Genomic DNA, 22,618 nt, shown 5'->3' with positions numbered 1-22,618 from the left:
CATTGTAGCCTCACTCCCAAGCAGAAATGACCAAGGCTACTAAAGGGATGTTTTTTTTATAGAAGTATGGACTTATCTGAAGGTGTTTAGAATTAGGAAAAAAAAGTTACAAGAGAAAAAATGGACATGTGTCTTATAAATGATTCATTAGGAGTTATGTGAAATGTTCTAACTTCATTTAGACTTCTGCTGAAACTGTTAGACAAACTAGCAAGTGATTACGCAGTGCATACTGCTTGAAAAATGGGTAAATAAAAACTTGATAACCAGCACTCACAATATTTAGGAACAACTATTTTCATCCTAAACATGTTAAGATAATCTCCCAATATACAAATTGCTGAGAATTGTTCCAACCAGGAACCAGATATGAAAATGGTAGTTAAGTCATACTAGCCATTCATTTGTTAAAAGACAACAATTTTGTTTCCAAGTCTTAAGAAATAAAAAGTATAGTCTCCATAGTTCCACTAGACCCTGATACTGCTGGAATCCTAGATGCATCTCATTCATAAGCACAGCCAACACTTTGCATCCAGCAGGAATATTTAATACCATCTGTCCATAACAATGTTGTGTTAGTCTGCTGTATTTTTTAATGATTACAATACAAGTTTAAATTGCTTTATCTGTTGTGATTACACAGCCATTTTAGGGTTTCTAACCGTATCCTCTGTTTTCTTCCCCCACCAATGTCCATCTCCAATGAATTTTATATAGCGTGTATGAAAGGCATCAGCAATATTCCATGTAAACAATACTGCCTAAATGAATCCCCCCTCCCAAAAAATTTGTAACTAGGGTGACCCATCATAGATGTGTGTGTTAGACTCAACAGGCTAATTAGAAAACAGTTTTGGACAATCAGTGTAATCAAAAGCTACACTAATGAAATATTTACAGCATGAGGATAAATTTCTATTAATAATCTCAAAATTTGTTTTGAAAATTGTATAAAATCAAAACACCATGATGTATGTACTTCAAGAGCATTTGAGAAATCAAAAGGTGCACATATAAACAACTCCACAAGCACCCTGGCTTCAAGATTAACACACTTTATAAAAAATAAAATCAAGCAGGTGCCATTTATTAACTTGTCGACCTCCTAACATCAAGGATTTTCTGTCACAACTGCAAGTGCTAGGCATGAAGAATTCCATTCTGACAATACTGTATTGATTCACTATCCTCCACTTATCAGTTTTCATAATAAACTAGGGCAACCACCCTCCTTTCCCAAAATTAACTGTAGGCTAAAAGGACTGAAGCCAGAAGAATAGTAATTTAAAAAGATTTCTAAATATATTTTATATATTTTATATATATATATATATATATACACACACCCCAGTTTTCAGTAAAAACCTATCTCATATAAAACTTGCAAATGAAAGTTTATCCAATGTTGAATGGACAATTCCAGTATTATCAAGTGACAGAAAGGAAGTGTATTAACCCTACTCAGGATCATGCATGAAGCTCTGGTACAGCTGAGAAATTAGCAGCTTACAACACTATGAAACTGTAACCTTTACATTTACTGGCTCAAAACTCACTCTTTGGCTGTCATAATGTGCCACCCGTATTAAGCAAAGCAGAGTTGTATTACCTTTGTTTTTTGTTACTGGAGATGGGGGCTGCTCTGTAAACACATCTGGGGATGGGGACTCTGGGTGGTCAAACTCTTTGTCCATAGTTTCTATCAGACCAGCGATATCTGAATCCTCTGAGCTGTGCCTTGTGTTGCTGGTACATTCTGGGTGTGAAGGGTTAAGAAGTGGTGATTGTGGCAAAGAACTTTCAGTCTGTTGCTCTTGTTGCTGAGGCACTGTTGGTGTCGGCTGTTGTGAATGCTGCTCTAAGAGAACTTGAGCATGTTGCTGGTTTGTTTGCTGGTTCTGCTTTGCCCCCCTGGATCTTCTGCCTGCTGTATGATTCTGAGCTATAACACCTGAATCCAGGATAAGGGAACTGCCTCTGTTAGATGACTGCATGGAAGCTGTCTGTAGGGAAGTCCTGCTAGCAACGTTTGAATTGTTTTTAGATTTGACATTTTCAATATCAGCTGAATTTCTATTGCTGTGCAGATGTGCTGTTAGATTGCATTGCTTGTGACTTCCTGCACTGGATCGTGATGAGGAACCACCTGCTCCATAGATTCCTCTGGAGGAACTGTGATTAGAGTCCGATCCAGGTGCATTCAAGCTGGAAGAAGAGCAAGTGTGTTCAAATATACAGTAAGTGTATATTCCTCTACATAAGAAGAGTTATTACATCAATTAGTAATCCTGAACTACACAGTTCTTGTCTTATTTATCACAGAAATGTAACATGAAAACTCCCTTAAAGCTCAACTGACAAGTCAGTAATACTTAATATCCATTATTCACTTATTTACATTTGTGGACAAATCACAGCAACAACACATAGTACATGTGAGAAGGAATACTGGTGTGGGGAGTTTCTTTTTCAAATAAAGCCCTAGGAGGCCCGGGGTAGTCTATTTTTTGTAAAGGTATAGGCAAGGTCCAGACTCCAGAGAAACATTTTTCACATTGCAACAACAAGTAGTAGTAGTAAATGAAAAGATTTCAGTCTATTCAAAAGTATCTGGCAGTCCAGATTTCGGCCATGGTCCCCCTACTGACTACCTCTGCCCTAGGCAGAGAGCCTTAAGGAGAGACACTTTTGCCCCAGTCTGTTGCATTATACACTTTCTGTTTTTCTAACAGGTAGTATGTAATTTACTATGTTGATTTTCACAGAAAAAGTAGGAATTCCTCCACCCTCCCCACACTATTTGGATGCCCTCTTAAGTTATTGCTAAATTACCAGCCCCTTTTGTTAGGAGGGTGACCCTGATTAGTCTCCTGTACTAGGAAGAAACGTTCCTTTCCAAGTGGCCTTATTCAAATGTGTGTGTACTTACTTTCCGTCAGATGAAATTCCAACTATTCTCCTGAGATCAAATGGCCTTCCCATATCAAAGGGAGGGTTTGATGCCTCAAAGGACAGGCGCCTCCTGAATGGCTCCCAAATTCCTTGAGCATCTAAATATGCTGTTCCAATTACCAAGAGAAAGAGTACACTATAGGGAATAGAAGTAAAAAAAAGCATTGATTTTGTCGTCATCGTTTTAGGGGTGATGAGGCTGAATGCAACAAGGCAAAGAAGATGCATCTTCTGCCAACAAATCAAAAGTAAAAGGTGAACAGTACCCAAAAAAGCAATTTTATATGTTGCTCTAAAGAGCAAAATCCCAGCATGACACACACACCTATTTAACCCCTCAATGTACACATATTATTATGGGATTTACAATTAAAGTGCAAAGACAAGATATACACATGATCCCCAAACCAAAAAGCTATGGAAAAAAGTTTCTGAAGCAGAAGTTAACTTGTTTCAAATCAGCATGGTCTTGTCTCCTTCTTCCAAATTTTTGACAGCTTCTTGATATTTCCATTGAGTGAAATGAAGTACCAATTCACAAAAAAGTTTTCCACAAAGATGCAATAAAAGAGTTAAGGAAAACAGATCAATCAAACAGGGAAACATCTCCAGATAAATTCATCAATACTCTATATAAGAGGGCAGAATTTTGGCCTTAGCTCCTTTTTCCTGTCAAAACCACACTGTCAATGGGGGAAAGAGTGAGAGAGATGAGGGGAGGAGAACAGGTTAGCATCTGATTTAATGCACAGAAAACTGCAGACATTTTAATTCTTGGGTAAAAATGCCATTGTGTAATTAAAATATACTAGATGGACTAAAATATTGTCAACAGATTTAGTGTGCAGACTAAAAGTACTATTGAATACACACAGCAAGTAATTGTACTGAGAGAAAAAAGAGTGTTTATATAACACACTGTTGCTTGAGTAAAAAAAAAGTTCTCTTCTGTTTCCATCATTCAATTCTTATTTTTACAGTTTTACTGTTGATATTTTAGCTATACTCAGTCATTAGTGTTTCAATACAGTGAAATTGCAAAACAAATTTATTTTCATTTCTGTTTGTAACTACAATATAAGGAATATATTAAGAAATGGGGGAGGTACTGGACTGAAAGTCAAGAGACCCAGATTCTACACCCAGCTTTGCCACTGATCTGAGCTGTGACCCTGAGCAACTTACTTCACCTCTGTGTGCACCTCTCTCTCCCGCTACATTCTTTGTTTTATCTATTTAGATTGCAAGCTCTTCCTGGAAGGGACTATCTCACTACGTGTTTGTACGCTGCCTAGCAAAATGTGCTTTGTTGTCCGGTGTATTCATATGCTATTATGTAACCTCACTAACTGATGGTACTCTATTTTAAATGTTTTACATATGACTCAACAGTGCCCTCCAGGTTCTCAGAAATTCCATTATTAGTATCACCAGTTGTCTATCACATATAAAGGTGGCAGCAGAATTAAATCATTCAAAAGGCATTTGCAGCTAAACTCATTTAAGTCACTGTTTCATATCTCCCTAAGGTGCTTCACTGTGGAAGAGCGACTTCTCACCTCCAAAAGAAGCCATGTTTAACGTTGCCTTAATTCATAACTTATCATAGAATCATAGAATATTAGGGTTGGAAGGGACCTGAGGAGGTCATCTAGTCCAACCCCCTGCTCAAAGCAGGACCAATCCCCAACTTGGTTCAAGTCTGGCTTAGTTACAGCTATAAACAATCACACATCATCATGGTTAATAGGAGTGCAATATTTGATCTTAGCAAAGATGTTCTGGGCAAACATATGCTGTATTTTGCACTAGTTTTTCCACAGAAAGTTAGAATTCCCAACGTCATGGTGTTAGCACAAAATCCACAGTAGTTTGCACCTGTTTGTTCTTAACTTCATCTTACCATAATACAATTTTACATCAATTACCAATTGCACTGTATACAAAATGTATCCTAAATTATACTAAAATCAAAGCATCTACACCCTTTGTATTTTGTATTCAAACTCAGACAACTCCATGTACATTATGCAGGTACAAGCAACTCATACCTCATTATTCCTGAGATGATTATGTACAGTGCCAGCTCCCAACTGGGTCTGGGCAGGGCTTCTGCACATGTTGCTAACATATGATATGGAAGAGATGCATTCAATACAAATATAAATTCAGAACCTCCTGCTGTAATGAACTTCAGTTCACGAATGACTCTGGAAGCAGTGAAATCTGGTGTAAACCTGAAAAAGTAAACGCAGATTGTTATACCTGTCCATATTTTAAGACTAAATCCAGTAAGACAGTTTTAAATTCTAAATAATTTGCATTATTCATCCTTTTCGTATTTTAAAAAGATAATAGCGACTGCAATGGCTGTAATTTGAGGAGGTTTGCTGAAACTGACTGAATCAGTAGGATGATCACTAGTCTCCCAGACACCTTAGCCAAATAGTACCTATGGATATAATTCAAGTAACTTAAGAGACAATGAAATCAGTCTCTAAGTACATACATAGAAAGAATATATTCTGTAAGAGGGAAGGCCTAGAATTAAGCCAATACCAGAGAGCAGATTTATCTAGCAGATGAAGCCAACTAGATACAATGGTTGGAATTAAATTTGGACCCATTTTTTTCATTAAGAAAAAAAATCAAACTAAAATTATGCAAAAAATGCAAAATTTAAGAGCGACAGTAATTAAGCAATGAAACAGATTACCAAGAAAAGTGGAAACTTTGTCACTTCATCTTCAAGTCAAGACTGAATATCTTTCTAGAAAGCTATGCTGTAGTCTCATCACTAATTGTTGAGCTTGACGCAGGTATTAATGGGTGAAATTCTATGGCCTGTGTCATGCAGCAGGCCAGACTAGTTAGAGTGCTCCTTTACTGTCTTAAATTCTATGAATTTTTAGTAAAGGCTAATCAATTAGTATACAAAAGAAGCATTAAATATAACCAGGGCCCAAAGATAATTTTTGGAGCAGAGGAGTCCTTTCTGTAGCCAATTCTTGATTAAAACACCCACTACAATTTCAGTCAGTGCAGCATACACAAAGCCTGCAGGGTTAAAATGCTGTACATTATGATAGGGGCACTCATAATACATAGATAGATCCTTTTCAGTACACACTGCAATTAACCAAAAGGATATGTTCATCTATGTCTATATTCTACGATATCCTGAATGAAGTTGTCTTAATATGCATCTGTTTATACAGTTCCAAGTTTACAGCAAACTGTTATGACCAGTAAATACAACACTGTACTCAGCTGTGAAATCTCTTTAATAGGCTCTTACAAACAGTTTGTTCCACTTTTAGAAAGGAAAGGAAGTTTCACAATTTTTGTTCGTACAGAAGAAAATTAAGAACTCAAAGTTTAAATGAAGAAAAAGGATTTAATCAACACTGATTTCTTACTGAGTAAAGCTTTGTACATACATTTTCTAATGCAAGAGTATGCTCAGATGATCTACATGAGGAAAATGGCCTCACTCTTCAACAATGTACTTACAATATGACAATGTCTTTAGAGGCATTGGCACTTAGTGCAAACTCTTGACAGTTAACAACTTTAAATCCATATCCTTCACATGTATATCCACTGATTTCCATGGACTTCACATTAATCTGAAGCTGTCCTGTGTTCTCCACTTTGAATGTTCTTTTCAATGTGAAATTTGGTTCTTTTAATTTAATTTCTAAAAAGATATAGAACAAAGCAATTAGGACTGTGTTAAGCCACTATAGTGCAGTAAATTCATTATCTACAAAAAATTCTTGCAAAGTTCTGTTAGTACCATCCTCACTTTAAGCCCAACAGAGATACTAGGAAATACATGCATCAGGGAAGTGGTGGGTGGTCGAAGTGCTGACCTTTGGACAAGATGTTAAAACAGAGGTCTCTGCAAGCAGTGTCAGATGGCTATCAAGTAGAATGGTTTTTGTCCAATTCCAGAGCATTCTATTCCCTCACAAAAAACCTGGAGAAAGCTAATCTATTAAGACTAATATTGCTTATAACCCGCCCCCCATCTGTGTAGTGGTGTAAACTATTGTTCACTGTGTCTACTTTGCTTCTGTACACAGTTCCTGTACTAGTAGCATTTAACTGAATCTTGTAAACATTACTTTCAGATAGTATGTGTAGTATTATCTGTACTCTAACACTAAATTCTTTTCTATCCTGAAAATAAAACTCATGGATGACATCAAAGACACTGAAGTCAGCATCATTAAGAGGAATATCGCCTTTTAAGAATTTACACTGCTAGTGGAAAACCAATGTGAGGCACGTTTAGAGGTAGAATCTGAGTTTTGAACTTCAACTGAGTTTTCTACACATCACTCAATGGAGAAGGGTTTGTAAGACCATCCATCAAGAAATACTATGGATCTCTGGCAAAGGCTGAGGGACAAATCATCTTGATTAGTTCTTCAGCCCCAATTCCTCTACCTCTACCTTCCCTGCCCCCTACACAAATTGTTCACGTGGAGGGCTGCTAAAGGATTCAGGAAGACAGAGGGCTGGTTGCTGCCTTGGTTTAACTATTCTCCGACTGAGAGATCCAGGGCCATTGTAGTGGGTTTTCTGTTAATTTTTAAGAGCAAAAGAGTGAAGACAGACAAAAGTGAGGTTATATAGCCTCTAGTATCCATCACTTTAAACTAAAGTAACATTGGACAGACCTTTATCTGTATGTTTACATTTCTTAATCAATCTGTTTACAATGGCAAAATGCCCAAGACACTATGAAAATAAAAAATTTTGCTCAGAAATATTGCTTGTATATTGAAATACAGTATTTGTCAAGGTACATCAGCCACAAGTTCACATATTTTACATATTTGTAGAGATTCATTTCATCTAGGCGTTATAAAACAGGAAAGTGGTATTTTCTAGTTACTGCAGATATTCGTAGTTGTGTACATCAGATGTCATGAGATTTTCTGTTCAGTGTAATAGGTCTTCATAGAATACTCACTTTCTGAACAGTCTTTTAATAATGATTCAGTGATCTTAAAACGTAATGAACTTCCTGGACCTGGAGGCTTGCCTGCAACCCTCAGGCTTTCAGTTGTTCCTTGGCCTTGTACCATTATAGCATCTATTACAGTCAAATTATTTCTGTATAAAGAGAATAGGGGAAAGAAGAAACTTTTAGCAAAATAAATATGCACTCCACTGCTCTCTCAAACATGTTCACAAACTATATTACATTACCTCCCAATCCTAGAACAGTCTTATGTATATGAGTAATCTCACTCACAATTCCCATGCATAAGTGTTTGCAGGTTAGGGGCTGCAGTAACCAACACAAAGCATACTAAGCTTTAGTGAAGAAACTCAGGATTTAGTTATAAAATTTTATCATTAACACTTAGAACTGCAAATCTCCTACATGCTTCTTTCAAACAGTAAACACACTTATTTAAACTCGACTTCTCACAGCAAGAATATTTTAGGAAAAATAGTGTTTGACAAGTCCCTACTTTCAATACAAAAAGTATAGATGAACTTGAAAAGAATCTAAACATCTTAATATAGAAAACATATCGGCAATACATGAATATTTGAAGATATGAACTGAATGCCTTTGACCACTATAAATCATAATGTAATGTATACAAACTAAACCCATCATTCCAAACCTGGAGATTCCACAATTAATCTTGAAACAATGGGACAATTTATTGGTCACAAGTGGTCAAATGTGTAACCTACACATAAATAAGAACCTAATTAACTCAAACCTAATTCAGAGACCTACCATACCTGATGATAATTAATGATGAAACAGTCTTATTAAGAACTGGAGTAAATTTTACTTTGACAGATTTTCGCTCTCCAGGCTTTAAAACTATGTTTAAAACCGAATGTCGAGATAGACCCTCTGCAAATCCTGTAGTGCTCTGCAATGGCTGAACCTTGAGACAATGAAAAATAAAAACCGCTTTTAAAAATTAGGGGATTTTGCATAGATTCCACTGAGTACATACAAACTATATTTTCTAAAAAATTCTTATATCAAAACATGCTTCCTGATGAAGTTGTTTAAATACTTAAGTAGCCTAGTTAAAGTCTTCTAATTCTCTATTAGACTTAAAGGGTAACAGAAAAAAAGTTCTTCTTTTAAAAAAATACACACAAACATTTATTCACAAGAGTGTCCACCATGAACTGGAAGTGCCCCAAATAGTCTTAAGTCAATGAGAGTTTGATCAGGCAAAAAGAACAGGTTGCAGCTGCTATTCTGCCACCAGTTGATATGCAACACTTGTTCTTTTTAATTTTTAAGCTATCATAGCCTTTAACAGAAAAACAAGAGATCTACAGCACAAAAAAATCCTATATTTATTACCAAGTTCAAAGCAGTGCAACTGGATTATTCACCACAAGCAATCTGAGCTACAAAACACTCACCTGGGTTCCTAAAACCCTCAGAGGACAGGGTATTCAGGGGGTTGTTTCATGTGCATCTCTAACACTAATATTATTACTTTGCAATTATATAGTGCTTCACATCTTCAAAGTGCTCTACAATTATTAAATCTTCAGAACACACTTTGAGGTAGATGGGCTAAGTATTACCAATGTAAAAGGAGGACACAAATCTAATATTTCTAAAAATTTCTCAAGTGACCTTTTCCTGATCTTGATCTTACTGTAAGAAAGCACTGATTTAGGAGACGATAGTAAAATAAGTCAGTGGTTCTCAACCAGGGGTCCGGGCCCCCTGTGGGGCCACAAGCAGGTTTCAGGGGGCCTGCCAAGCAGGGCTGAGATTAGACTTGCTGAGGCCCAGGGCAGAAAGCCGAAGCCCCACTGCATGGGGCTGAAGCCTAGGGCCCTGAGCTCTGTCATCCAGGGCTGAAGCCTGAGCACCTTAGCTTTGCGAGGCGCTCTGTGGTGTGGAGTCCTGGGCTATTGCCCTGCTTGCTCCTCCCTAACGCCATCTCTGGCTTTTATATGCAGAAAAACAGTTGTGGCACAGGTGGGCCATGGAGATTTTATAGCATGTTGGGGGGGACCTGAGAAAGAAAAAGGTTGAGAACCCCTGAAATAAGTAACTAGGTATAGCTTAGCTAAAAACTGACTAATTAGAGGGAAAAGAATAAATATTTATACATTCAAAGAGAATATCTGCTTAGGGGGATCACAAGTAAAATTTAGACTGTCAAAAAATTCTGAATGAAAAGTGAAGTGACAGATGCCCCACCACCTGGGTATTTAAAACTAGCATCCAAGAATATACTGTATGGAATACTTATATAACAGTAAGGGGATGAATAAAATAAGCCAACAGATATTTTTCATCTTTAAGTTCTATAATTACATAAAAGAATAAACATACTGGAAAAAAAGTTAAATTTGAATTACACACTAATTTTGCAGGAAAATTGCTCTGCAATTTCCATTAACATATCCAACAAACATCACATGCCATTCATAACTTTGAAGACTCTATGGCTGTATTTTTATTATACAATATTTGTGTGACTATGTAAAAACATTAGAAAAGAAGGAAGTGTTTTGAAATAACTTACAGAGTTTCTGGAAACCTGGAATTCTAGTGTCCTCAAATTGAAATTTGTTGACTTACTCAAGTTAAACCTAAAATATAAACATATACTTCTTACCAAACTATATTACAGTGAGATAGGATATACAGATATTTATGAAATTCACATAATTGACAATATGGCCTTTATAACAATTTCAAATAATTTATGGATTTTAACACTAACCAAAAGCACCAGGATTTATATTAAGATGACTGTAATGAAGACTCCACAGATAAAATGGCCACTCATTTTTCTTATTTTGCTTGGTCTCTCCTTTCTCCACTCTGCATTCCAAAGAGGAAAATCTGAAGCATTTGTTTAGCTCACCAGCTTTGCCCCAAACTGATGGCTGGCAATGAAAGTGTACTAAAGTTTCTTTACCTTTTCATTTCCCATTTATACTAAAGCTCTGAATTCTCTCTACAGCACAGCTGCTGTTGATAAATACTGCATTGATTTCCCCCCACCTCCCCGCAAGTAGCACATCTGGCATCAAAGCAAGAGGAGTTTAAATATTCCAAACAATACTTACCGCTCTATTAATTTGTCTACAAAAGATGATGGGTTGGAATACAGAGCTAAAGGAAGGAATTGAACATAGACAGGAACATCTGCTGGGTTTTCTAGAAGAATTTCTTCCTCCTATTACAAAAGCAACAATTTGACAAACATTTACATTCATATTAATTGTGAATATAGTGAACTTTTCCAAATATTAAGACCTATTTCAAACTATGCTCAGTCACTGTAAAATGATCCTATTAACACACACACACTTACTGATGAGCTGTTGGTATTGGTAAGTGGGAAACTTAAATGGCGTGGTGAACTGAGTATGGATGGCCAGGCCAGTTCGGCTGTGATTTTCAATATTACATCCTTCTGGAGATCTGTGTCCACTTCAAACATGGCACTCAATCTAGAAAAAAAAAAAGTTATAAAATCCACCTTGTGATAGTGGAATGTCGATAGCCTAAAAAACAACAACATTTAGTTAACTTTCCATGCACTCTAGAAAATGTAGAATTATTTTGGAATGCACTACTCTTCAATATATTTTTACGTTTGTCAAACATTTGATCTTTACCTGAACTTACTGCTATTTCAGTTATAAGAAAAGGAAAGCACAAAGGGACAACACAACCACACTGTCTGTGCTGTCATACCTTTGCAGAATATTCTATGCTTTCTTGTTTTGTTCCTCCCATGCCTCCTTCAATTACCAGAGTACTCTTTTGTTACAAAAGTGTTTTATGGTAGTGAGACTACAGTGGTGCAAAAAGAGAGTTAGAGTAAACAGCTACTGTTGAATCCTTTTCTAATACTGTTTGGCTATCCAGTGTGAACAGGGTCAAACAGCATTAAACCCACAAGTGGATATGCAAAGTTACTTCTATAAACATTAGCTGTTTTTAAACACTGGTCCAATATGGCATAGCTCCAGCTATACAGCTTCACAAACTGTCTATGTCATAAATACAGGACACACAGTGTGCGTCTATGTCATAAATACAGGAAGCACAGTGAACCATGTTACAGCAATGCCAACTCCCACCATTTTATCACAAGTCTCAGGATATTTGGTGTTCTTCAGCGCCAGATCCTGGAGTCAGGTGATTTTAATGGAAGTTAAGTTTTTCACAAAGTTTCCAACTCCCATGGCTGCAGAGAAAAATCTTAATCTGACCTAAGTGAATCCTAAATGTCCAATCCAGAAAGTAAGTGAAAAGAATCTCATACAGAAGCTCCCCGACTTATGCAAGCATTCCGTTCTGGAACACCTTGCATAAGTCGAATTTTCCTAAGTCAGGAACGTATCTCCGACAATTATGCAAAAAAAAAAAAGTGTACACGGAATTTTTTCCGTAAGTCTGGATTTCTGTAAGTCAAGTTTGCGCAACTTGGGGAGCATCTATATTTATTTATGTTAAACTTCATGATTTAATGAAATCATGATTTATTGAGGCCTGAGTCATGATATTTGAATGCCTAGGGATGGCAGTACTGAGGATACATGTTTGCCCCCTGATGCAGTTGCAATTTGATTCCAATTTGAGACAGGGCATTAGCCATCTAGTCTAACTGGACTAAGCTGTTAAATTTTTCTGTATCCCTAATTCAGTTTTCCTCTTGCTCCAGTGATGGTCCCTTCTCTGGCCCAGCTGCTCAGTGCACTCACTCTTCTGAGCTCCATCATGCTGAAAGGTGCAGAGCACAAGCTTAGGGAGGAAATGGAACTGAAGGATAAGTGTAATGAGTCGTCAGACCAGGCCAAAGAGATTCTCACCTAGTAAGGGACAGAGTAGCCCAACACCCAAATAAAACTTACTAGCTGGTGTGGAGATTCAGTAGGCAGGTGGGAGTGCTGGAGGTATGGACAAAAAGCCAGGGTTCAATAGGTCTCAAGCTCTTCAGCCAAGGCCTTCTGTTGGCACGGCTTTAGTACCAGTCAGGTCTGTCCAGTATTCAGACCGAGCATGCTCTATTATTTGTTTAAAGTTTCTCTGTATTATTTGTTTCTTTAACTGAATTTAGAGGGCTTTACACATTCACTGCATCATGTAACTATCTGGAGATGTGTTTTCCTGTATTGCTTTCCCTCTTCCTCAAATATTCTAGCCTTTAATGTAAACTGCAAAAAGTAGATAATATCAGGGAATTCTGACAGGGTCATATTTCCCTTCCTTTAGGAGTTACTGTTGTGCTTTCCGAGGGATGTGGCAGGCACTTTTGTTATGCTGTTGATATAGTCCTATTGCAATATTTCAATACTTATGTTAAGTCTTTTTGTGTTTTCACAAAGTCTAGAACATTAATAAAATCCAAGTTAAAATGGATATTATCACAATAAATAGGATCTCAAAAGCACTTTGCCAACATTAACTAATCCACACAATACCCTTCTGAGACATTGAACATATTATCCACCATTGAAAAGCAGCCACTTCATGCATGAAATATAGCAGATGCTTTTAACAGAGCACAGTAGCACCACACAACTGTTCAACTTCTTAGGCATTAGTTTGAATGTTTTTAGTCATTATCATCACACTCCATATAACACCTTTCAAAAAAGCATCCCAAAATACTTTACACCAAACTAAAAGATTTCTACTTTTCAGTGGTGAATAGAGTAATCTCAGTACAATGGCAAAAGGAGATAAACTAGATAAACAGGAGCACAGCAGCTATTTTGCACAAGCAATACCACACATTTTAGGAATACTGTGTAAGCTGAGGTTTCCTTTAGCCTTCTAGTTTACAAAGAAAGATGGTCAACTACAAATTCACACTAGTTGATCTACTTAAGCCAGAGGTTCTCAAACTCTGGTCCGTGGACCACCAGTGGTCTGCGAGCTCCATTCAGGTGGTCTGTGGATAGTTTCCTCTAAGGTGCACGCCTGGGCAGCTGCACATGAGAGAATGAATGGCCACCCACCTAATTAGCGGAGCTGTGCAGGCATGACTACACTAATTAGGTGCCTGGCCCCTGGAGAAGACGCACATGTAAGGTGAGGTGGTAGCCTTGGGGGGAATAGGGGGTAGGTGTGAAAGAGCAGGGGGGTAAGAAGAAGGGGTGGGGGGAATTTGGGATGTGCAGGGCTGCGACGGCTAGAGAAAGAAGCGACTTTCCTCAGCTCCAGGGCTGTGGCTGCCGGGGGGAGACCTCCCCACCCTCCTTCCCAGCTTCAGCTCGGAGGCTGCCGCAGCAGGGGAGAGAGGAAGAGACACCCCCCCTTCCCAGCCCCAGCTCGGGGGCTGCCATCGAGGGGGAGAGAGGGCACATTTATCGCATTAGAAAGGTAAGACTACTGATATTAAAATATGAGTTGTGTGCTTTTGTTTGTAGAACAAAAAAACGTTAATGATTAAGGTTTTTTTTAATATAGCGCTTATCCGAAGTGCTTTACAATAGTTCGCTAACCGTACCAACAACATTTGGAAAGATCATTAAGTGGCCCACCAAGAACCTCTGCATTTTCAAGTAGTCTTCAGAAACAAAAAGTTTGATGACCACTGACCTAAGCCAAACATAGCACCTTGAGAAAAATGTCATTTTCCCCCGCTTCAAACTCTTTTAGAAGAGCAAACCAAGCAATTGTTCCTTGCCCTTCTCTGGCAACACAAGAATTCAATGCTGTAAACAAGCAACACAAAACAAAAAGAATCAAGTGATTCACAGGCCACAGGGCAAATATACACTCACCTATGACCTGAGTTCTCTCTGATTCCTGCCCACACTCTGAACAAGTTCTCATGCAAATCCCAATCAGAATCCCATGCATCTTCTTGCATCGTTAAGCTGTGCTGAACTTTAGGTTCAGCTAAAAAACAAAAACCATACTTTTATACGCTTCAATATTAAGGGGGAAGGGAATAAAATGAGATTTTAATTACAAAAATGAAAATTACTTACATTTACATAAGAAAGGCAATCCAACATAACAGTGATTCCCACACTGTAAACCAGGATCAAAATAAATATTTGCTATCTGCAAAAGGTACAAGAACAATTAAATGAAGCAAGCATCTCTGATGACTAAAATAGAGAAAAATTCCTGCATTTAGAATGGACGAATCCCATGCACTATTACAGACTAGGGACCAAGGGGCTAGGCAGCAGTTCTTCAGAAAAGGACCTAGAGGTTACAGTGGACGAGAAGCTGGATATGAGTCAGTGTGCCCTTGTTGCCAAGAAGGCTAATCGCATTTTGGGCTGTATAAGTAGGAGCATTGCCAGCAGATCGAGGGATATGGTCATTCCCCTCTATTTGGCATTGGTGAGACCTCATCTGGAGTACTGTGTCCAGTTCTGGGCCCCACATTACAAGAAGGATGTGGAAAAATTGGAAAGAGTCCAGCAGAGGGCAACAAAAATGATTAGGGGACTAGAACATATGATTTATGAGGAGAGGCTGAGGGAAATGGGATTATTTACTCTGCAGAAGAGAAGAATATGGGGGGGATTTGATAGTTGCTTTCAACTACCTGAAACAGGGTTCCAAAGAGGATGGAGCTAGGCTGTTCTCAGTGGTAGCAGATGACAGAACAAGGAGTAATGGTCTCAAGTTGCAGTGGGGGAGGTTTAGGTTGGATATTAGGAAAAACTTCTTCACTAGGAGGGTGATGAAGCACTGGAATGGGTTACCTACAGAGGTGGTGGAATCTCCTTCCTTAGAGGTTTTTAAGGTCAGACTTGACAAAGCCCTGGCTGGGATGATTTAGTTGGGGACTGGTCCTGCTTTGAGCAAGGGGTTGGACTAGATGACCTCCTGAGGTTCCTTTCAACCCTGATATTCTTGATTCTATGAATAACTGCAAAATTATCAATGTGTTACATTTAAAGAAAAACTGCCTATTAGTATGAATACACAAAACTTTCCAACCTTTGATTTTTTTCCTGGCTCTAAATCTTCTTTATTGCTCCTCAATCTCTTGTAATAAAACCGCACATCTTCGGACAGAGAGCGTACATATTGTATTTTCACCTTCTGAGAGAAGGAATTCATAATATTTAAACTCTGATGAACTATTTTCCCCTAAAGGAAAGGAAAAAAAGTTATACTGTATAAATTTCTCCCACTCACAACACATAGTGCGCAAGCCATCACACATCTATCTACATAGGTAGCATTTAACTACCTCAGCATTTTGGAGGAGGCCTGCACAATTTTTCGTTCTGGTCTCCCAAAACAGAGCCAATTCCTCTCCTAGTATATCACAGTACTATGCACAGAACCACCCTAAGTATTTTGAGGAGGATTAGGAAAATGATTTTTTGAGATACTCCCCAAATTTATCTGACTCCTTTTACATTAAAGGTGACAAAAGAGAGAGACCAAGGGCTGAATTTTAGGTTCTCCCAGCCTGCTTGTGATGGAACTTGTGCATAGCTGCAAACATTTAGAAGTATTTTGAAAGGCACAATAAAGTAGGATTCTGGAATCCAGTAGGCCCTCAGCTACTGCTGGGTTGCGAGTATGTATATGGTGAAATTTACAACACATATAGTGCTTTAAAAACACTACTACTAAATCATCACAACCAGAGATGGCCAATAACAGGATGAAATTTCATCAAAATGTATGAGAAACAAATAGATGTTTCACAGAAAAGTTTTGAAATTCCAAGTTTTTGTGCCAGCTCTAGTCCTGATCCTCCCTCTATAAAACAGGTAAGTAACATGCCATAATTTTAAAGCAGAGTTAGATGACACAGCTGTCATCTGCAGAGCCCTGATTAGAATGCTTGAGCCTCATGTTCTCCATCCTGTGTCTATTTCACTATGCCATGCTGGCACTCATTGAGATACTCCCTCTTCTGGCAAAAAGCCATCACGGATGCTCAGTAGAGGACTGGCTTAGCTGGAAATTGTGATTGCCCTAACTGCCATCTCTGGCAGTATAGATGCTACAGCCCCCACAGCCACAAACTACTCTGAGATCCTAACAAAAATCACGGGACCTGTGGTCATGTTTTTCCACTCATTGCAAAGGTCAATGCTGGTGAACGTGAAGGGGAATATAAATAACCTGTGATTTTTAGTCAATATCAGTGACCATCTTTCAACCTTCACCAAAAAATATAGACAGATGCAAACAAATTATGTTTTTGAAGTTTTATTGCAAGGAAGAGGACTAGAAACTTGCATCCTTCCCTCAAATGAAATCTGAGATTTACCTTTTATATATCTCAGTGCCAGAGCTGGGGTGAGGAATGGGGGTAAGTCACAGCTGTGGGCTTGCAAGCCACAACGATGGCTGTAGGCTCAGGAAATTCTTGAAGTGTCACAAGAAAAATAATTTTTCAAAAGTGATGACTGGTGCATGAAGGGATATTTTACTACATCGCTTTGTCCTGACGAATGGACACATTTCATAGCAGGAAGAAATGACTGTGCCAGAGCCCCATGTATGGAGTCCTGCACATACACCCATCTTTTATTAATGGGCAATTTGGGACTCCACTAAAGTCTTTAGCAAAAACTAATAGTGTTTTGATTAAATAAAAAAAAAAAGAAAAAAACGTTCTTAAACCTGGACAGTGATTACCAACAAGAAGAGACTATACAGCTGAACGATCCCCTTTGTGAGCTGACAGCCATACAAAAAATCTTAAAAATCCAATTCCCATCCTTTATTCAACTCACGCCCTTGCAATAAAGCACCCCTACACTGGTTCTGTGCTAGCATCTCTCCTCTCTGATCTCCCTCTCCCCCTGCACTTTCAGTTTTTGTATTCCTTTCCCTGATTCTCCCTCCCCCTTGGTTCGCTACCCATCAGAAGGCTACATGCTGTTCAGCCTGGCTGATCATCCATTCATGGCTCACAGCTGGGCCAGGCTGCACGAGATCCCATGGTTGTGCCAAATGCCATGGGAGCAGAGAAGATAAAATCTGGTTAATGGGCTGCTCCCCCATTTGACACACAGCCCTGTACAAAATCAGATGCTTCTGGGGCTCAGTGCATGAAGACTGCAGCAGCAGCAGAGATGAAAGATAGGCAGATCTCCACAAGCAGTCATCGTATGTCTACAAAGGGATTAAAGTGGATCCAGGATCATAAAGCTTCCTTGCTGTATTGTTCCTGTACTGTGCCACACACCCCCTTAGGGGCAACCCATCTCCAGGTTGGGAAACAATGCTAAATACACAACTAATTTTGTGTTTTTGTAAATTGGCCAATTTAAGAGTTTCTTTGGTTTCATAGTCTTTCTTCTGAAGATCTCAGAAATCCAGAGATATACCTGATATAATCAGATGCCTCTCTCTTATTCCTGGCACTAATGCAGAAGGAATGATGAAGAAAACAACTGAGCACAGCTACATCAGAATGAAGCTGAATAGAAAGCCAAGTCTGGGCCAGGAGTCAATATCCCAGGCTCTCTTCAAGGTGATACAATAAAAGGTGAGTTGAGGTGTGTGTCATGCCTACTACTATCTGGGATGATAAGAGTTTCTATAGTGCCAGCTAATTAGAGCTTAAGAATAATCACCACTGGTCCCTCCAGCATAGCAATTCAGAAGTCATAAAGCAAATCATAAAGGAAGTTGCTCCTGAAAAGGATCTGAATTAAAAAAGAAAGAAAATATTGTCAACAAAATATCTTACTGGAAAGGAAGGCGGAAGGTGAATGTGTTTAGGGGAGCAAGTCAGTGAACCCACAGCAATTACAGCCTTCACAGGAATTGTCAAAATCTGAAAGAACAAGAGAAGTTTAGTAATACATCTTCTCCAAGTGGAATCTTTATATGTCCATCTATTCATCCTTTTATTTCTGTTTTTAGTTACATCAACACATTTTCTAAAAATCTGAAGTTCTATTATTCATGTTTCACATTTACATATAATCAAGCCAACAGACTTGGCATAACGATAGGACAACCAAGTGTGTCAAGTTTAATGCAAGGATGATTATTTTAAAGTCTCATCATCCAGCCAAATATTTTGATTCCTCAGCCAATTTTCTAAAAGAAAACTCAAGTCAAAAGTTTATCATGAAAAATATTAAGAAGCCCATTTTTCCTTAATCACACACATTCTATTAATTTATATGCAACTCATATAAACTGCATACAATGCAGAATAAAACATACAAACAAGTTACAAACTTTCCAATGGGCATTTTTTTTCCCTTGGAAAATACAATGACATCTTCTTAAAAATATTGCACCTGTGTTTACACAGGAAATATTAAACTGCTCTAGAAGCACTATAAATCATGGTAAAGTATTAAGCTGTAGACACAAACGTCTGTTTTAGGGATCGGACTATATAAAAGTAGTATTAAAGATGAACAGATATCAGCGCAACAAAGTTCTCACAATCAGAACAAGACTGAAACATGTGCGCACACAGGAAAAAACAAACAGCTTCAGATTTTACAGTTGCTCAGAGGGTCAAATATGTATGCATCTGTGCATATGCAAACAAATGCCATTATTATTTCTACCAAATACAGAATACTGGAAGACTTCTAAAATAGCCCCTTTTTCTGTAGCTGCATTCAGAATAAACTACAACACTTCCTGACTCCATAAATGCACAAAAATAAACACAATGTTCACAATATAGTTTATAATATGCTATATCAACACACAAAGTCATTGAAAGTTACAGCCAAATGTTGTTAAAAATGAAAGCGATCCCATTATATGCTTCAAGGTTACTCCTCTTATCGCAGAGATTAGAATATATCTTATTTTGTGGATATTAGCACTGAAGACCAAAGAGGTCAAGTAAAGTAACTTTCTATTATACTTCTCTCCAACAGCATGAGTCCATATTGTGGGCTGATAACACATTCTAAACGTCTCAAAAGGAAGTGCTACAATGAGCTTTCACACAAATGACTGACATGATACACTAAGAGCGTCATCACAGTGTATCATGTCAAAAGATCAATGCCATGGTGCTTTGAGTATGCATCGAGCCTCAATTCACCTGGACTCGCCTTGAAGCATCACATAATAGATTGAAACAGAAATTCCAGAAGTAAAGTGGAAAGCTGAGCGAAACTTGCCTTTTTCAAATCCCTTCAGAGCAAATACACTAGCACTGTATTTCATTGCAACATATGCTTAATACTTTATTCTATCAACTGGGATCCAGACATGTCATCAATGGATCTGTTATGACTTCATAGTAGATTACTGATGTGGTTTGCAGCATCGCTTATGGCACGCAACTATTGCATCAATGTAGCAACTGCTTTTCAGAGTTAATATCTGAGTCAGTTAGCACAAAGTATAGCACAAAGTACCAGTCCACAATAGGATAAAATGTTTTTTTACACAATAACCAAAATATAACAATTAACTCATCTCATCTATGGCAGCACCACAGTCATTTAGGTGGGCAATAAATATACCTCATAATCTGTTGTTATTTGTATGGCTCCATCATGAATTCCTTCAAGTTCTTTTGCTATTAGTTTTACTCTAAACACAGCATAGTAACCAGATGCTAGTATTACCTGTAAGTGGTAGAAATATATAATTAATCATTTATGTTTTATGCCGCATTCTTCCATTATAAACAGAAATATTAATAGGAAACATACCTAATAAACTGCAAGTTCTATATACCAATACAGAATCTGTTTAAATTATTTTTCTTTCAACTTAATCAATATTCTGACTAAATTAGACTGTAAATTCCTCAGTCCAGGGAGATTTTTTTTAAACTTCTTTGCGAACCACCGTGAACATTTACAGTGTTACCTAGATTAATGTTTCTAAAGTTTCTCTTTATAAGACCTAATTTTCCAAAACAGAACACAATATATCATGGCAGAGAGTAAAGTGAGTTATTTAACTATGGTAAGAACAGCAGAATGAAGCTTGGGATTTGTGGCTGCCATGCATTAATGTTAACAATGGTATTATGATTTAATACTATGAGCAGCATCAGTGATACTGGGTTAACAGTGAATCCCTGCAAGCTGCCTATACAAATAAAATATAAACATTATAATGCCCATTGTCCATCTACACCAGAAGAAAGACAGGAAGCCATGGATTTGGTTTAATTAGGCCATGACTTTATTCCTCTCTCTCCACCTACTGCAAGGGAGACCTTAAAGGGGCAATGCCCCTTTTCTTCCAGCTAGCTGGACAAAGACCCACAAAGGTTGCAGTGGGAACATTCTGTAAACAAAAACTCACAGGTTGAGCCCATCTTTGTATCTCCATATGTACCACTCATATTTCATAAGAGCAGCTGAGGAAAGTAGAGTGAAACCTGCTGCTATCTGCTTGAATCACTTTCACTTCCCTGAGCAGCTGTCATGAATGACTAGTTCAAAGTTCATTCAGCTCTAGAAAGTGACCAGGGAAATGACTACTATGCAATGACCCAGGAAGCGTGTTTACCAAGATTCAGCTTTCTGAACATTTTATTTTAGAAACTCACCAACCCTTCAAGTGTACCCTTAGGCTACAACTACCCCACATATGAACAAATTTATTTTACCTTCTATTCAAAACATGCTACCTTGTTCTTTATCCTGTGAATATCTTCATGACAAAGTTATACTTACGTCATTCATTGCTACATTATTTATCATCCCTTATCAACGTGCTACATGCAGCTTTTAACTAAGGACTCAAGAAGAAGAGTTTACTTACTGAAGATTGATCAGATACACTGGCATTTTCTAATTCTGGAAGGTTTGCAATTATTGTGGTTCTATTGCCTTTTTCAATAACCAGGAGTTCTATAGTCAAGCCATCCCCTATAACATGCCAGTTTTTTATAGACAGCTTAAAAAAAGACAAAAAAGATGACAATCTCAGCAATGACATAGATGCAGAAATTTACTACAACAAACAGGAATTTAAAATATGTTGATTCTTACCTCAATGGGATTACTGTTGATGATTGCAAATAAAATGCTAGTAGTTTCTGTTGCACTCAATATGCCAAAATCTATGAAACGTTCCTCGAGTTTGGGGGGTAATACAAAGTACTAGAAAGATTAAGAAAGGCATTATAGCTGCACTTAAAAATACACAGTACATTCAAAATCAGAGTTCACTAGCAAATTCATTAATAAGTGAAAGCATTAAAAATTTGGGACTATGCTTTATTCTATCCATGAACCAAACAAACCACATAACTGAGAAATGGAAAAAACAGGGGAAAAAACTCACCACATTAAACCAATCCCTGACAAATTATTTAGTACGTTGAGAATGTCATGGGGAAAGGGGCAGCAAAATTTAATTTGCTTTTTTGTTTTAAATCACAAAGGAGTTGAACAGCTACCATGGAGAAAGACCAAGGAAATCAAATTAGTATTCTTTGATCTAGAGTGAAATTTCAAGGAAAAATAAATACTTACATCTAAAAAACCTGTGTATGCTCGCACAGGCAGTTGAAATTTAGAAGCGTTGGTGATAAGTAAAATATTGTTATCTACATGAACAGATGACGTGGAAGGCATAAAATAAAGTGTGAAAATATATATGGATTCACTAGGTGGGATCAAGACTGGTTTGCTGAAGTTCTGGACCTAAATTAGTGAAGAAATAACACCAAAGTTAAAATTTAATATAGTACAGTTCATTAAATATTTCATATTAGGTAAAACTTTC

The 22,618-nt window shown here is 37.7% G+C and overlaps 1 protein-coding gene across 1 annotated transcript in view; it reads right to left on the bottom strand.

The window, feature by feature from the left end:
- Positions 1–22,618, bottom strand: part of TMEM131 (transmembrane protein 131) — a 155,996-nt gene that overhangs the window by 29,428 nt on the left and 103,950 nt on the right. The window contains exons 15-31 of the mRNA XM_045005282.1: positions 22,366–22,536; positions 21,880–21,990; positions 21,650–21,784; positions 20,392–20,496; positions 18,633–18,719; positions 15,908–16,060; positions 14,938–15,013; positions 14,728–14,845; positions 11,301–11,439; positions 11,053–11,162; positions 10,503–10,569; positions 8,731–8,882; positions 7,940–8,082; positions 6,469–6,655; positions 5,007–5,192; positions 2,933–3,091; positions 1,613–2,208 (exon numbers count right to left, since the gene is read on the bottom strand). Of these exons, the coding sequence (XP_044861217.1) occupies positions 1,613–2,208; positions 2,933–3,091; positions 5,007–5,192; positions 6,469–6,655; positions 7,940–8,082; positions 8,731–8,882; positions 10,503–10,569; positions 11,053–11,162; positions 11,301–11,439; positions 14,728–14,845; positions 14,938–15,013; positions 15,908–16,060; positions 18,633–18,719; positions 20,392–20,496; positions 21,650–21,784; positions 21,880–21,990; positions 22,366–22,536 (2,695 nt within the window). The remainder of the gene's footprint in view (positions 1–1,612; positions 2,209–2,932; positions 3,092–5,006; positions 5,193–6,468; positions 6,656–7,939; positions 8,083–8,730; positions 8,883–10,502; positions 10,570–11,052; positions 11,163–11,300; positions 11,440–14,727; positions 14,846–14,937; positions 15,014–15,907; positions 16,061–18,632; positions 18,720–20,391; positions 20,497–21,649; positions 21,785–21,879; positions 21,991–22,365; positions 22,537–22,618) is intronic.

The sequence above is a fragment of the Mauremys mutica genome, chromosome 1, assembly GCF_020497125.1.
Source record: "Mauremys mutica isolate MM-2020 ecotype Southern chromosome 1, ASM2049712v1, whole genome shotgun sequence".
Taxonomy (NCBI): Eukaryota; Metazoa; Chordata; order Testudines; family Geoemydidae; genus Mauremys; species Mauremys mutica.
Note: the sequence above shows the minus strand (reverse complement) of the source record. Positions and strands in the feature narration are given on the sequence as shown.